The sequence below is a fragment of the Hesperophylax consimilis genome, chromosome 2, assembly GCF_061612785.1.
Source record: "Hesperophylax consimilis isolate HC1 chromosome 2, BYU_Hcon_1.0, whole genome shotgun sequence".
NCBI classification, from domain to species: domain Eukaryota; kingdom Metazoa; phylum Arthropoda; class Insecta; order Trichoptera; family Limnephilidae; genus Hesperophylax; species Hesperophylax consimilis.
The window spans coordinates 24,670,247-24,684,723 of NC_142837.1; the positions used below are offsets into that span (position 1 = coordinate 24,670,247).

General features: G+C 34.2%; 1 protein-coding gene across 1 annotated transcript in view; it reads left to right on the plus strand.

Moving 5' to 3' along the window:
- The window catches only part of ClpX (Caseinolytic protease chaperone subunit), a 72,623-nt gene that overhangs the window by 30,320 nt on the left and 27,826 nt on the right, over positions 1-14,477 (plus strand). The window contains exon 2 of the mRNA XM_089641772.1: positions 12,078-12,242. Coding sequence (XP_089497898.1) covers positions 12,078-12,242 — 165 coding nt within the window. The remainder of the gene's footprint in view (positions 1-12,077; positions 12,243-14,477) is intronic.

A 14,477-nucleotide genomic window follows, 5' to 3' on the forward strand; every position in this document is an offset into this window, starting at 1 on the left:
AGAGAGGCTTTTCAACAATAACCCTTGGGTTTTCCGAGCCCCAGATGCGACAATTTTGCTTGTTGACGAAGCCACCGAGGTGGAAATGGGCCTCATCACTCAAGATAATTTGCATTTGATTCACTCAAGTGAATTTTAATAATTTCAATGCATTGTTGAAGCGTGTATCGTTCAATTTTTATTAATGGAGTAGTTTCTACTTGTCAAATGTCAAAAAATGAGAGCTTCAAAAGTAACATCTACCGAAATAGCGGGCTATTCAAAATAACACCTCTTATTGGAAAACCCTGTAGTAATAATTATTCATCGACCGTAAATCTTTACGTTGTAAAAGCACAACATACATTTTTGAAACAGTCCTTGAATCACACATGTTGTAAACAGTAAACAAATCATTGCTTTTTGTATAAATGCAGCGCAAGAGTCCCAACTACTCGGACCCGGTGAGGTTATGGTATCCCCGAGTTGAGTATGTTTTTGAGACTAAAAGAAGTGGTGAGGGGAAGGGAAAAGAGATTTTGGAAATATATATGTACCTACCTTGTTATTCTCTCTATTTGCTCTCTAAGCACGGCTAATTCCATTTTAAGCATTTTTTATTATTCTGAATGGTGGTCATTCACCAGGGCGATTCTGGAAATAATCTAAATACATGTATTGTTTTTGTTATTTTATTTATGAACTTTTTACCTTTTTGTCTTAACTTTAAAACCATTAGCTCTGGCGTCATGAAATTTTGCACATCTCTTTATGTCTGTAATTTCTAGATCAACGCAACTTTTTCAGTTTTCAATTATCACCATCATGATCTGTGAAGCTTAAAACTGTTTATTAAAGTGTTGAGAAATATATATTTTTTAAATTATTTAACACTTTTAAAAAATATTAGCTAATTCATTGTGTCAATTTTCTCTCTATGCATACCTCTCGTATTTCTTATGCCTCTTACCACTTGTAATAATGTATAATGTAATGTGTTACTTGAGCGAGCTTGTATATGATTGTGTATTTTATTTTTATTTTTTGATGTTTTTGTTTTCTAATTGTATGTATCTGTATTTAATTGTATGTATCTGTATTTAATTTTTTGTATCTTTATTTAATTGTAGATTTTTGTAATTGTACAATAACTGAGTTTTTATACGTGGATTGTTCTCACGTAAGTGTGATCATCTGTAAAAACCCAGTATAAATAAATAAATAAACACTCGAGCGAAGCCGGGTAATACATCAATACTTCAACTTTTCAACGGTGAATAGTAATATTGGCAAACAGCTATAAACAATAGTAATATTGGCAAACAGCTATAAACAATTGTAATATTGGCAAACAGCTATAAACAATAGTAATATTGGCAAACAGCCATAAACAATAGTAATATTGGCAAACAGCTATAAACAATAGTAATATTGACAAACAGCTATAAACAATAGTAATATTGGCAAACAGCTATAAACAATAGTAATATTGGCAAACAGCCATAAACAATAGTAATATTGGCAAACAGCTATAAACAATAGTAATATTGACAAACAGCTATAAACAATAGTAATATTGGCAAACAGCTATAAACAATAGTAATATTGGCAAACAGCTATAAACAATAGTAATATTGGCAAACAGCTATAAACAATAGTAATATTGGCAAACAGCTATAAACAATAGTAATATTGGCAAACAGCTATAAACAATAGTAATATTGGCAAACAGCTATAAACAATAGTAATATTGGCAAACAGCTATAAACAATAGTAATATTGGCAAACAGCTATAAACAATAGTAATATTGGCAAACAGCTATAAACAATAGTAATATTGGCAAACAGCTGTAAACAATAGTAATATTGACAAACAGCTATAAACATATAAATAATAGTAATATTGGCAAACAGCTATAAACAATAGTAATATTGGCAAACAGCTATAAACAATAGTAATATTGACAAACAGCTATAAACAATAGTAATATTGGCAAACAGCTATAAACAATAGTAATATTGGCAAACAGCTATAAACAATTGTAATATTGGCAAACAGCTATAAACAATAGTAATATTGCCAAACAGCTATAAACAATAGTAATATTGGCAAACAGCTATAAACAATAGTAATATTGGCAAACAGCTATAAACAATAGTAATATTGGCAAACAGCTATAAACAATAGTAATATTGGCAAACAGCTATAAACAATAGTAATATTGGCAAACAGTTATAAACAATAGTAATATTGGCAAACAGCTATAAACAATAGTAATATTGGCAAACAGCTATAAACAATAGTAATATTGGCAAACAGCTATAAACAATAGTAATATTGGCAAACAGCTATAAACAACAGTAATATTGGCAAACAGCTATAAACAATAGTAATATTGGCAAACAGCTATAAACAATAGTAATATTGGCAAACAGCTATAAACAATAGTAATATTGGCAAACAGCTATAAACAATAGTAATATTGGCAAACAGCTGTAAACAATAGTAATATTGACAAACAGCTATAAACATATAAATAATAGTAATATTGGCAAACAGCTATAAACAATAGTAATATTGGCAAACAGCTATAAACAATAGTAATATTGACAAACAGCTATAAACAATAGTAATATTGGCAAACAGCTATAAACAATAGTAATATTGGCAAACAGCTATAAACAATTGTAATATTGGCAAACAGCTATAAACAATAGTAATATTGCCAAACAGCTATAAACAATAGTAATATTGGCAAACAGCTATAAACAATAGTAATATTGGCAAACAGCTATAAACAATAGTAATATTGGCAAACAGCTATAAACAATAGTAATATTGGCAAACAGCTATAAACAATAGTAATATTGGCAAACAGCTATAAACAATAGTAATATTGGCAAACAGCTATAAACAATAGTAATATTGGCAAACAGCTATAAACAATAGTAATATTGGCAAACAGCTATAAACAACAGTAATATTGGCAAACAGCTATAAACAATAGTAATATTGGCAAACAGCTATAAACAATAGTAATATTGGCAAACAGCTATAAACAACAGTAATATTGGCAAACAGCTATAAACAACAGTAATATTGGCAAACAGCTATAAACAATAGTAATATTGGCAAACAGCTATAAACAATAGTAATATTGACAAACAGCTATAAACAATAGTAATATTGGCAAACAGCTATAAACAATAGTAATATTGGCAAACAGCTATAAACAATAGTAATATTGGCAAACAGCTATAAACAATAGTAATATTGGCAAACAGCTATAAACAATAGTAATATTGGCAAACAGCTATAAACAATAGTAATATTGGCAAACAGCTATAAACAATAGTAATATTGGCAAACAGCTATAAACAACAGTAATATTGGCAAACAGCTATAAACAATAGTAATATTGGCAAACAGCTATAAACAATAGTAATATTGGCAAACAGCTATAAACAACAGTAATATTGGCAAACAGCTATAAACAACAGTAATATTGGCAAACAGCTATAAACAATAGTAATATTGGCAAACAGCTATAAACAATAGTAATATTGACAAACAGCTATAAACAATAGTAATATTGGCAAACAGCTATAAACAATAGTAATATTGGCAAACAGCTATAAACAATAGTAATATTGGCAAACAGCTATAAACAATAGTAATATTGGCAAACAGCTATAAACAATAGTAATATTGGCAAACAGCTATAAACAATAGTAATATTGGCAAACAGCTATAAACAATAGTAATATTGGCAAACAGCTATAAACAATAGTAATATTGGCAAACAGCTATAAACAATAGTAATATTGGCAAACAGCTGTAAACAATAGTAATATTGACAAACAGCTATAAACATATAAATAATAGTAATATTGGCAAACAGCTATAAACAATAGTAATATTGGCAAACAGCTATAAACGATAGTAATATTGGCAAACAGCTGATAAGGGTGTAATAATATCTAGGCCCTTCCAACACGTGCTCACCGAGCATTGTACCGTTGTTTGTGTTTATGTGTAATTTTAGGTATCTCATGCTACATGTACATACGCGAGCCAAACTGCCGAGCTGAACCTCGACTTATGGGAAAGGAACGAAATGGCGCGAAACGCCACTTGCATTTGCTTCGTTCATTTCCCGTAATTCTTGGCTCGGCTCGCGTTTTGATTCGCAAATGTATACGTACCGTAATGCTGCGTACACACATGAAAAAAGTGTTAGCCTATTGCTAAGAAAGCCTCGAAGAAAAGGAACAAAGCGAAGTGCACGCAACATTACATACCAACATACCTACCGTTCTACAACATGGGTATCCTCAAAACCCGTGTTCACTCCTTCCTCTCTTCAAAAAGACCCTCCACACAGCATCCCCAAAGATGACATAGGCCGTGAATTAAATTATTTTCCTCGGGGCCTCCTGTGGAAGAGTTACGGTAAAAAAAAAAAAAAATTTTTTCATATATGTATATGTAAGATAACTTAATTGCCAATAGTTTCAGCCGAAAACGGTAACTCGTTTTCGCATTTCGTTGAGAGAGAGAGAGTGTTATTTTACTAGTACCGGTTCTTATACGTGATCATTACTTCTTTAGTTGCCGAATGACCCTATAAAATATCGAGTGACCGATCGTAATTTATTTAAACATCATAATAAATTGTAACTTTACGATACTCTAAAGAAAACGGTTTTTCAATCGGAACTTTACTATTCTTAAAATTTAATTAATATTTACTTTCAATATTGTAATATTCAAATAGCGTTAAATTGTTTCAAACATTCCTCGTATATTTACAAATCTAAATGATTGGGTCAACACACGAAAAACATCAAGCGGGATTCGGCCGGGTATTTTTATGAGCTTTCGCGGCTAGCGCGAAACTATAACCTCGCCAATTCCGCCATACGGGCCGGTGTCTTCTCGCTTGTTTAGTTAAACGGGCCCTATCGCTATCCATTTCAATAATACAATTTTTTTACTGGTCACGTACGATTACAATTAGTATTTATTCACTGACGGTACGAACGTGACTGACTAGACTGGCTAAAATCAATAATATTTCGCTACCCATAGCAGAAGCGAAATCCGCCTAGAATTCAACAGAGAATACCACATACCCTCTCGGTTTTCGCTCCCCACAGCTGCAGCTAATATGTGAATAGACCTTTACAAAAAAGAAAATGCGACTTTATTATTCAATAATGAGAAACTTTTTATGTTAAAAATTGTTTTCATAATTTTTCATGAGTTTATAATATATTTAAAAAGTGTTCTATTTAGTCTTCGAACCGTTTTTATAATGCAGTTTCGATCAAACAAATATGTATATCAAATGCTAAGATGATCGCACGCTGTACTTATTTCCATTCAAATGTATGTATATATTTTAGATTCATATATGATGCAAGTACCTAGGATTCTGGCTGCAGAGTCTCCATCTTCTATCTTCGTGTCACCTGTTCCTTTACTTCATTTTACTTAACTTAACTTCACTCTATTTTTGTAATATTTATATTTTCTGTAATACCTGCATCAACTGTAAAGCGCCCCTGAGGTGATATATCACAAAAGCGGCGCTATACAAATTATCCAATAATAATAATAATAAGTGTATTGATAATAATAGTTAGCTGACGAATTTAGCATTGCGCTAAAAGATTCCTTTTGTGAAGATTTTATTTAACAAAAATAATTACACTAGGTTTTGTTTTTCAAATGCCAGACATTTCTGTTTACTTAATTGCAGGTACATATTATTGGACATGTCACAAACAGTGTATATTACATTATTAACCAAATACCTAACTATCCAACTTTTTGAAAGTTTAACATTGTTCATTTTTTTATCAGACAACTCAGCAGCTGTTGACAAAATGTTTTGATTTTGCTGATTTCCGGTTTTCCGAGAAATTCCCTTGAAAATTAAAAAAATTAAATTCTATCAAGAACTTAAAATGGTTTACCCTTCTCTCCGTGGATGCGCATATATAATATAGTATGTATAGTGTACCCGGCGTTTGTCTCTAATGCTGTATCGTATCCACGAATATTCTTTAAAAGGGTGGCTCTAGAAATACTGCAAGACTTCGGAATAAATGAACCTGCCCCATAGACATCCAAATGAATTGACGAGCTAATCGGGAGAAAGGGAACAAACTGAGTGCGAGGTGCGCGGGAGGCGGCGTGACCTTGCCTCTTTCGGTTATTTGTTATTTACACATGCATACATCCAAATTTATGTATACATATTACCTATAAGATATTTCAAAGGCTTCCGTCCGTTTTACGTTGACAGCGTCTTTTACGTTGAGGTATTTTTATTTACAAAACCAGCTTTATAGAAATGATCCAATTTGTTATTAATGCTTGGTTTGGTGTTATTTTCATGTGGGTCCAATTATTGGAGTATTTATTTATTTAGACACCCATTGGGCTTTTACATACATTACATGGATACATTTTTTTTAAATATATAAAACACAAGTACACAATAGTTATAATAATCTTACAATCATAATAACACAGTGATACAGTTGAGTATTATTGCATATCTGTTTGTAAATTTGCTTTTTGAAGCAAGCAATGTTAGAAATAATCTCTGAGAACGATTATTATACATTCAAATTATTTCGAGAAGCAACTACATAAATGGAGCATGGAGTCTAGAGTTTTATTTTTTCTATACGCCATAATTAACATCTTAAGATTTTAAATAATAAAAAAATCATTATTAAATAAAATAATTCAGACAATTCGAGCAGTTTAAGTAATTGCATGAAATCACTATAATTGCTATTTTGTAAGCTGGATGGAGTGACGAGGTGGAGTAGATAGGAAGAGAAAGATTCAGTGAACAATTAACATTAAACGAATAAGTTTATTTTGCTTATCGAACGCCTCTTTCAAACTTGAATTGATAATCTCGGCTCTCTCTGGTTACCTGATCAAGGCGAGTCACCTTGACACACTGTTACCATTATTATACAACATAGCGAATTTCAATACGTATATCGTACGCACACAACTTCGTCATTATTTACCTACTGAGAGGTATATGTAATTATATTTAATATTTAGAATTTAGAGGTACGCATTACATCATCGGGTTTATTTTATTTTGTAAGTACCTACCGGAAAATCATTTTAAATATGATACTTTTCAGTGTATTTGTGCACACCGATAGTATGGAAAGTTGAATGGATGTTATTTGTTGATATTGCCACTTTATTGTTATCCTAATAATAAAAAGTTCAGTCATCAATAGGCTCTGCCACACGTACACTTCGGAGCGGCGGTATCACGCAGAAAAGTCTCACAGTGGACTGCGCCGTAAACCGTTGCCTTCCTTTCGGACTTTACTTTTCTGCGCTGCGGCCTAGAGTGGCGCGTGATACCGCCGCTCTGAAGTGCGCGTGTGGCAGAGCCTATTGTATAGTATTTATTGTATGTCAAGTAAAAACCGGTCTTTTACAGTCAGGGTTGAAGTTTTTAGTGTGGATTAGTAACACGATTTTATAATGGCCTTGTGTTTTATTTTTTAAGCTACTGCTTAGGTCAGTTAACATAATATAAATAATAATATATTTTATGATCGTGTTACTTTCGTGAAAGCAGGGTAGGTAGATACTTGTTAAAATTAATATGTGTAATTTGTAAATTTTTAGTTTATTCATCCAAACGAAAAAAGAACTTGTAAATGTTCCTGCTACCAACAAAGTTATATTAGATAGGTACCTACCTAAACTCTGTACCTACTTAACATATAATTTAATGTTGTGATTCGGTCAGAATAATAGAAGAGTATGTATGAATGTGAATGATGCAAGAAGTGTTTGCCAAGACCGAGTTGTTTGGCGGTCTGTCCTCTCTGCCTACCCCTGCGTGGAAACGGCGGAGAGGACGGATATTATATATTATTTTTACTAAATATTACGGTTAGTTAATTAATGATTCGGTTTATTGGGTTCACTGATCTTCTTTATTCTATGATTTTTTTTTATATTAACTCCACACAGGAGGCCCTGAAGAAAATAATTTCCCTCAGGGCCTATGTCATCTTTGGGGATGCTGTGTGGAGGGTCTTTTTGTGGAGAGGAAGGAGTGAACATGGGTCTTGAAGAGTCCCATGTTGTAGGAGGGGGGAAACACAGAGGCCGGCAGTTCGTTCCACAGCCGAGCTGTTGAACTTAAGAACGAATGGTAGAAGCGACCCGTTCTCATGTGACAAGTGTCAACTGTGTACAAATGTTGGGCGCGCGTTTGGCGTGTATCCCGACTACGCACCGGTGCCGAAGGGATCAATGACGCTAGTTCCTCAGAGCATCTTCCATTGTAATACCGATAGAACAAGGACAGCATACCTACCTGACGCCTGTGCTCTAAAAATTGCAGTCCGTTTGTTAAGATTGGGGAATCTATCAAACAGACCGCCCGTTTATGCACAGAGTCTAGGGTTTTTTTCAGGTATTTAGGGGCTCCGGACCAAAGATGGCTGCCAAATTCGACAGTAGGGCGCACTTGCGATTTGTACAGGGTCAGCAGTTGTGTATTATTAAAGTATCTGCGGGCCCTGTACAGTACGCCCAGCTTCTGAGAGGCCAACTTTACTCTGTCTTCGATGGAGCCCCCGTACCTGAGCTGGTCACTTATAGTTATACCAAGCATATCAATGGAAGGCCTGTTCGGAAGATTGCTTCCGTTGAAGGAGACTAGATTATCATTTGGATCCCTTTTAGACGTAATCAGACAGGATTGGGTCTTTGAAACATTAAATTCGACGAGATTATTTTTACCCCAGGAGGAAATACTCTCGAGATAACCGTCCATTCTCTGCTTCAAAGTCCTCCGAGCCGTTGGAGTTTGTGTGCCCTTTGGGGGCTTGTCAAACAAAAAGCTATCATGAACTGTACTGTCATCCGCGTAGCAATGAATCGATGATTGAGTTATAATTATCATTACAAGGAATAATAGTAGCCTAACCTAATCTTACTCATCCATGTATACAGGGTGTATCGGCACTAACCCGACAAACTTTAACCAGCTATTCCTTAGCACATTTGGAGTAAAAAATCTTATGGGCACTTTGCTGTCCGGTAGCATTTTTTTTCAATTAAAAGCAAAAAAAAATAAAATTTCCACACTACATCACTGTCATTGGCATTGCTTTTCGGGTTCAACAGCTGTTATAAGCAAGTATGTCGAAAAGCGTCTTCGCTCTTTCGCACACACTGAATAATAATAGTTAAAAATGAGACGAATGGTGCCGTGCCATTTCGTTGTGATTGTAAAAGTGCGCCAATATAGGTACACACGTGCATTATTCAACGGAATACGAATAAAATATTTGCCAGATGGGTTTTCAAACTTTGACAAAGGATAAAACAGTGGTGACATGTGGTGAAAATATGAATAATAATTTTTTTATTAAAAAAAACGTTACCGGACAGCAAAGTGCACATAAGAGTTTTTACTCCAAATATGCTAAGGAATAGCTGGTTAAAGTTTGTCGGGTACGTGCCGATACACCCTGTATATTAATATCCATTTGGCTTTTGTTTTTTTCGGGGGGGTTTAGGCAAAAAACGACCACTCTTCCCCTTAATTCATATCGACTCGAGTTTCATTTTCGCGTGCGCCGAGCGCTTTTATTTTACTAATCGACATTCAGACAAAAAACGAACGCACCGCCCCTCGATTTATATCGAATTTAAGGTTAATTATCGTTTGAATTTCGAGCTGCCCATTTCGTATGGAAAAATTCATCCCGAAAATCATATGGAAAAAATTCAGACCACTTTTGTGATGTTTTCAACACTGACATCTCGCGGTAAGTTATCAAAGTAACCTTTTTTGAAAAGAAACCGCTTAAAAAAATATTTATTAATTTTTTGCTATTATTGAAGAATTTTTTTCCGAAAATCACGTCGGTCGGTTTCGGCAAACGTTTAAGGTTAAACGCAACGCTCGTTGAATTCTACGTGTTCACAGATGGCGTTAATTAATTAATTTTGTTTAAATACGCTTTTGCAAGGTATTGCTTTACAATATTAAGACAAATCATTTGTTTGCGCCCGTATATACGCAATATTAATATGAATCAATAGTTTTGTTCGTCTAAAGACTTAATTCTTTCGAGAAAGGCACACAAATACAATATTTTACCGATGATTCAATCCAATATTGTATTTGTATGCCTTTCTCGATAGAATTGAGTTTTTATATGGACAAAACTATTTATTCATATTCATATTGCGTATATGAGGGCGCAAACAAATAATTTGTCTTAATACTGTAAAGCAATACCTTGCAAAAGCGTATTTAAACAAAATTAATTAATGAACGCCATCTGTGAACACGTAGAATACAACGAGCGTTGCGTTTAGCCTTAAACGTTTATGAAATATTTCTCAAATTGCGAAGCGTAGAATTTTTGTGTTTTTCGATACATTTTTTCGTTATGAATAGTTATTATTTGCAAAAATTGTAGCGGCGTTTGTGAATTCAAAAGATTCGAATTTAAGAATTCGCTCGAACGATGTTATTTTCAGAAAAATAATTTTAAAAAAAAGTTCATATTTTAATTGGATTAAAAAGTTTAGTGCTAATCTGAACCACTATAGAGAGCTTTTTGCAGATCTCGCGGCTCAGCCAATCACAGATTAGCCGTAGGGATGTAAAATTAAAGAGACGATAAAATCTGTGTAGGTACTTACTTATGTACTTTATATATTTAAAATCGATAATGCTTTTGAACTAAATAAAATTCGGTTGGATTATTTTCTTTTTGCGGGTATGGGTACCGTCGCCCTGGCAGCCATTCATATACAGTATGATCCCTTTATTTTTTAACTAACTAATTATTTAATTGATTTTTTTTATGCATACATTTTTTTTTTATTTAAAAGTTTTTACATTTTGCGTGATTATAAAGCAATGTTTTTTCAAAAATACAACTGAAAGCTTTGGAATAGCAGAAAGTGTACTGAATAAAGAGGTAAACTCCCTGGGATTTTTCAAGAGTGTCGGTGACAAAAACCATAAATACAATATGGATATCAAACTACGCGTTTCGATCTACACAACACGAATGGCACGGTTAAAAAATAATCAGTAAGCTCCTTGGCGCCTTTTTTTTCTCCAAATATTCATTTATTTTTTTTAATTTTGTAGTCCTACACTCCTTGCTTTATTCACATTCAAACATAACACCACGCACCACATTTTTACCCATTAATACCTATTGTTATTGTCTTTAATTCGTACAACTCCATTTAATTTTTTTTTTTAAATCAAATTTTTTGTTTTGTATTTTTTTTTTAAGGTTAGTAAATTTTTTCTATTTTTTCTTTTATACTCTACATGAATAATTGCATTCTCCTTTAATGTATTTTATTTGGTATGTAAATATAATTAAGGTTACCAATTACTAAAACTATTGTGAAGAATTTGGTGACAAAAACATATTTTGCTGCTTATATGTTTTAATGTGAATACCACACAACAGTCTTGACTGCCTGGAGCTAGTGATACAGTAAAGTGTGGCTAGGAACATGTGGAAGACGAATATTGGTGTATGCTTTCAGTGTCACCCTATTCCTGGTTCCCACATTCAACATTCCCTCATTTTGTATACCACACAAGAATTCCAACTTGTAAAAAGTGTACGGAGCCAGCGAGTATGTTGTGAGGCTTGGAGGAAGAAGATGGGAGGAGAAAGGTTGGGAATTATCAAACTCGTAAGGTAACCAAACATTTGACCGGTCAGTGGTTGAGTGGGCATAGCGCTTGGGTCTCACCCGAGCGTCGCGTGTTCGATTCCTCGGCTGGCTAAGTCCTCCATCACAACACAAGCAACATTTTCGGCTTTCTGTGGTGGTAGTAGGAGATTTTCAAACATTGTTGGGTTATTCGTAACCTGGGAATGTTTGTCTTTCTTTTTAAAAATAAAAAAATAACTAAAGCCATTTCAAGCAATGTTTCGATTCTGAATGGTGGTGATATTGAGGGTATCTACCACTGAAATAGCTTTATACTATGTTTAGCGATTGTACTTTAATAGAGTGTTGTTGTTAATTCCAGGATGCGTGATGATGGCGTGCCAAGCGTGGGGAGTCGAGACGCGGCGCGGTGCATCATGCCGGGCGCTGGGCAGCTCCGCCATGGCGCGCAAGGGGGCCTCTGAGGGACCTCCAGGGCCCCCGGCGCCCCCTCCGCCACCCGATGATGTCTCATCTTCTGGATCAGGTAAATAATTTCTTGGTATACCTTTGCACAGAAACCGAATTAATTGAATTATTTATAAATTTAGTCCGGAGATATGTTTAATTCTCGGTATAGTAGTGGAATCAATCTTTTGTTCCCTTTATTACGTCTTCTACGCGAGTCAGTCGATTGAATGGTCAATGATCTGATTGAAATGATAACAATATCACCCTGGCCAACAATTGCTACTGTGGTCTTCAAAGACATTTTAAATCAGAAGCATTATATCCACAGATCAAAGAAACAAGATGTATGCTATTAAAGGTGAGGGGAAGAATCTGACATGTGCAGGGGACAGTGAGTGGGGTGGTCGTGGGCGTCTCCCTTTCAGTGATTTGCGAAAAAAATGATCTGACAGTCTGCAGGCAACTCGCATTGCAGTTAAGGCGAAGTAAGACTTGAAAAAAAGATCAGTTGGGGGCGTTTCCAAAGAGTGGGCGAGCTTCCAGTGGGCAGAGTAAGAGACCGAACCATACAATTTAAACAATGGATAACTCCTTTCAAAATTCGAAAGACTTAGAGCGGGAGCACACAGAGAGCGGTCAGAGTTCTGCGTTCTAGTGACCGTTGACCGCTCAAGAGTTCCAAAGCACACAAGCGGCGTTCAAATTCTCGCGTTCTAGTTTCGTTTGGGTCTTTGCATATGCAACATGTCACTAGAAAGTTCATCATCCGATGAAGAATTATTGCTCTTGTGGAGCTTAGCAGCTTCTAAAAAGAAAAGGAAGTATTGGGTGCACCCAATCAACACAACGCGAGAAGAACAAGGCGAATTTACTAGTATTTTTCAGGATTTACTTAAAGATGAACAGCGATTCTATATTTATTTTCGAATGTCGATTAATAGTTTTAATGAATTGTATAACATCATACAACCCGATATCGAAAAACAAAATACTAACTGGAGGAACTGTGTTTCATCAAAAGAAAGGCTGGCTGTATTTTTAAGGTATGTATTTATTTATTAAGGATAAGAAAAGACATTAGAATATTTAGAAATAATAACAAAATATACGAATAAATAATTTACATCACTTAAATCGTATAATAAACTACTTTCCCTAACCAATTCAATTAACTTGTCCGTGTTTGTAACCTCAGACATCGCGGCGTTCTGGCGTTCTCTGCCTCGGCGGGAAAAGAACTCTTAGAACGCGACGTTCCGTTTTCACCGCCGCGGTATGTCTGCCCGCTGTGTGCGTTGTTGTTATAGTATCAGTACATTCTAATGAACGCCGAACGCGGAACTCGGAACTCCTGACCGCTCTCTGTGTACTCCCGCTCTTAAGGTACTTTACAGGTAGTAAATGTCTAATTGTCTGTACGGAGAAAAACTATATAGACAGGTAGCTATTTTATCATCTGTATGTCTGAATTCTTCTCAATCAGTTCCAATTTTTTGGTACCCATAAATTGGCATGACTTACAGCCAAATAACATAATTTATATGTTAAAAAAATATGTTCACTATTTATAATTACTAATTACTATATTTGAAATACTTTGTTTATATGAAAAAAGTTCTACTTTATAATTATTATTTCTCGTGACAATTACAAATAACAATGACACAAATAAAATTAACAACAGTACTTTTTATTGAAACAATATTTAAGGTAATATTTAGCTATTAAAAATAAAATAACCTTCAGTATTTAAATAAAATGTTTGCAAAATAAACTGCTTTAATTTTTTTTTTGTCAATGTCCAAATTTCTCTGAAAATTGACCATTGTGCACACTTAAAATTATTTCTAAAAAATAATGTATTCTCTTATATTAATGAAACATACAAAAAAACTTTACTTACTTATGGAAGAAGTCAAATTATAAAACACTGAAAATTTCACTAAAAGATTTAAAAGTAATCGTTTGATTTAATCAAAAAATACATAAAAGAATTCACTGAAGCGTCGGGCCGCGAAACAAACGACCTTACCACCCGTAACTTAAGCGGCAACTAAACAATAATGGTGTAAGTCCTTGGCGACCCGCACACAAAAACAGTTACGTACCCCGCAGAGTATTGACGTAACGTACGGCCGAGTTTGCTTTAGTGGGCCAAAAATTGGATCTTTCCGAGTGGTTTATTTTAATTAATTCTTATGAAATAATTAAAAATAATTAATAATAATAATAATTAATAATAAAAAACTAAACCCTTCCACTCACTTTTCCACAAATGATCAGCTAGTCAATCAACATTATGTAAGTGCAT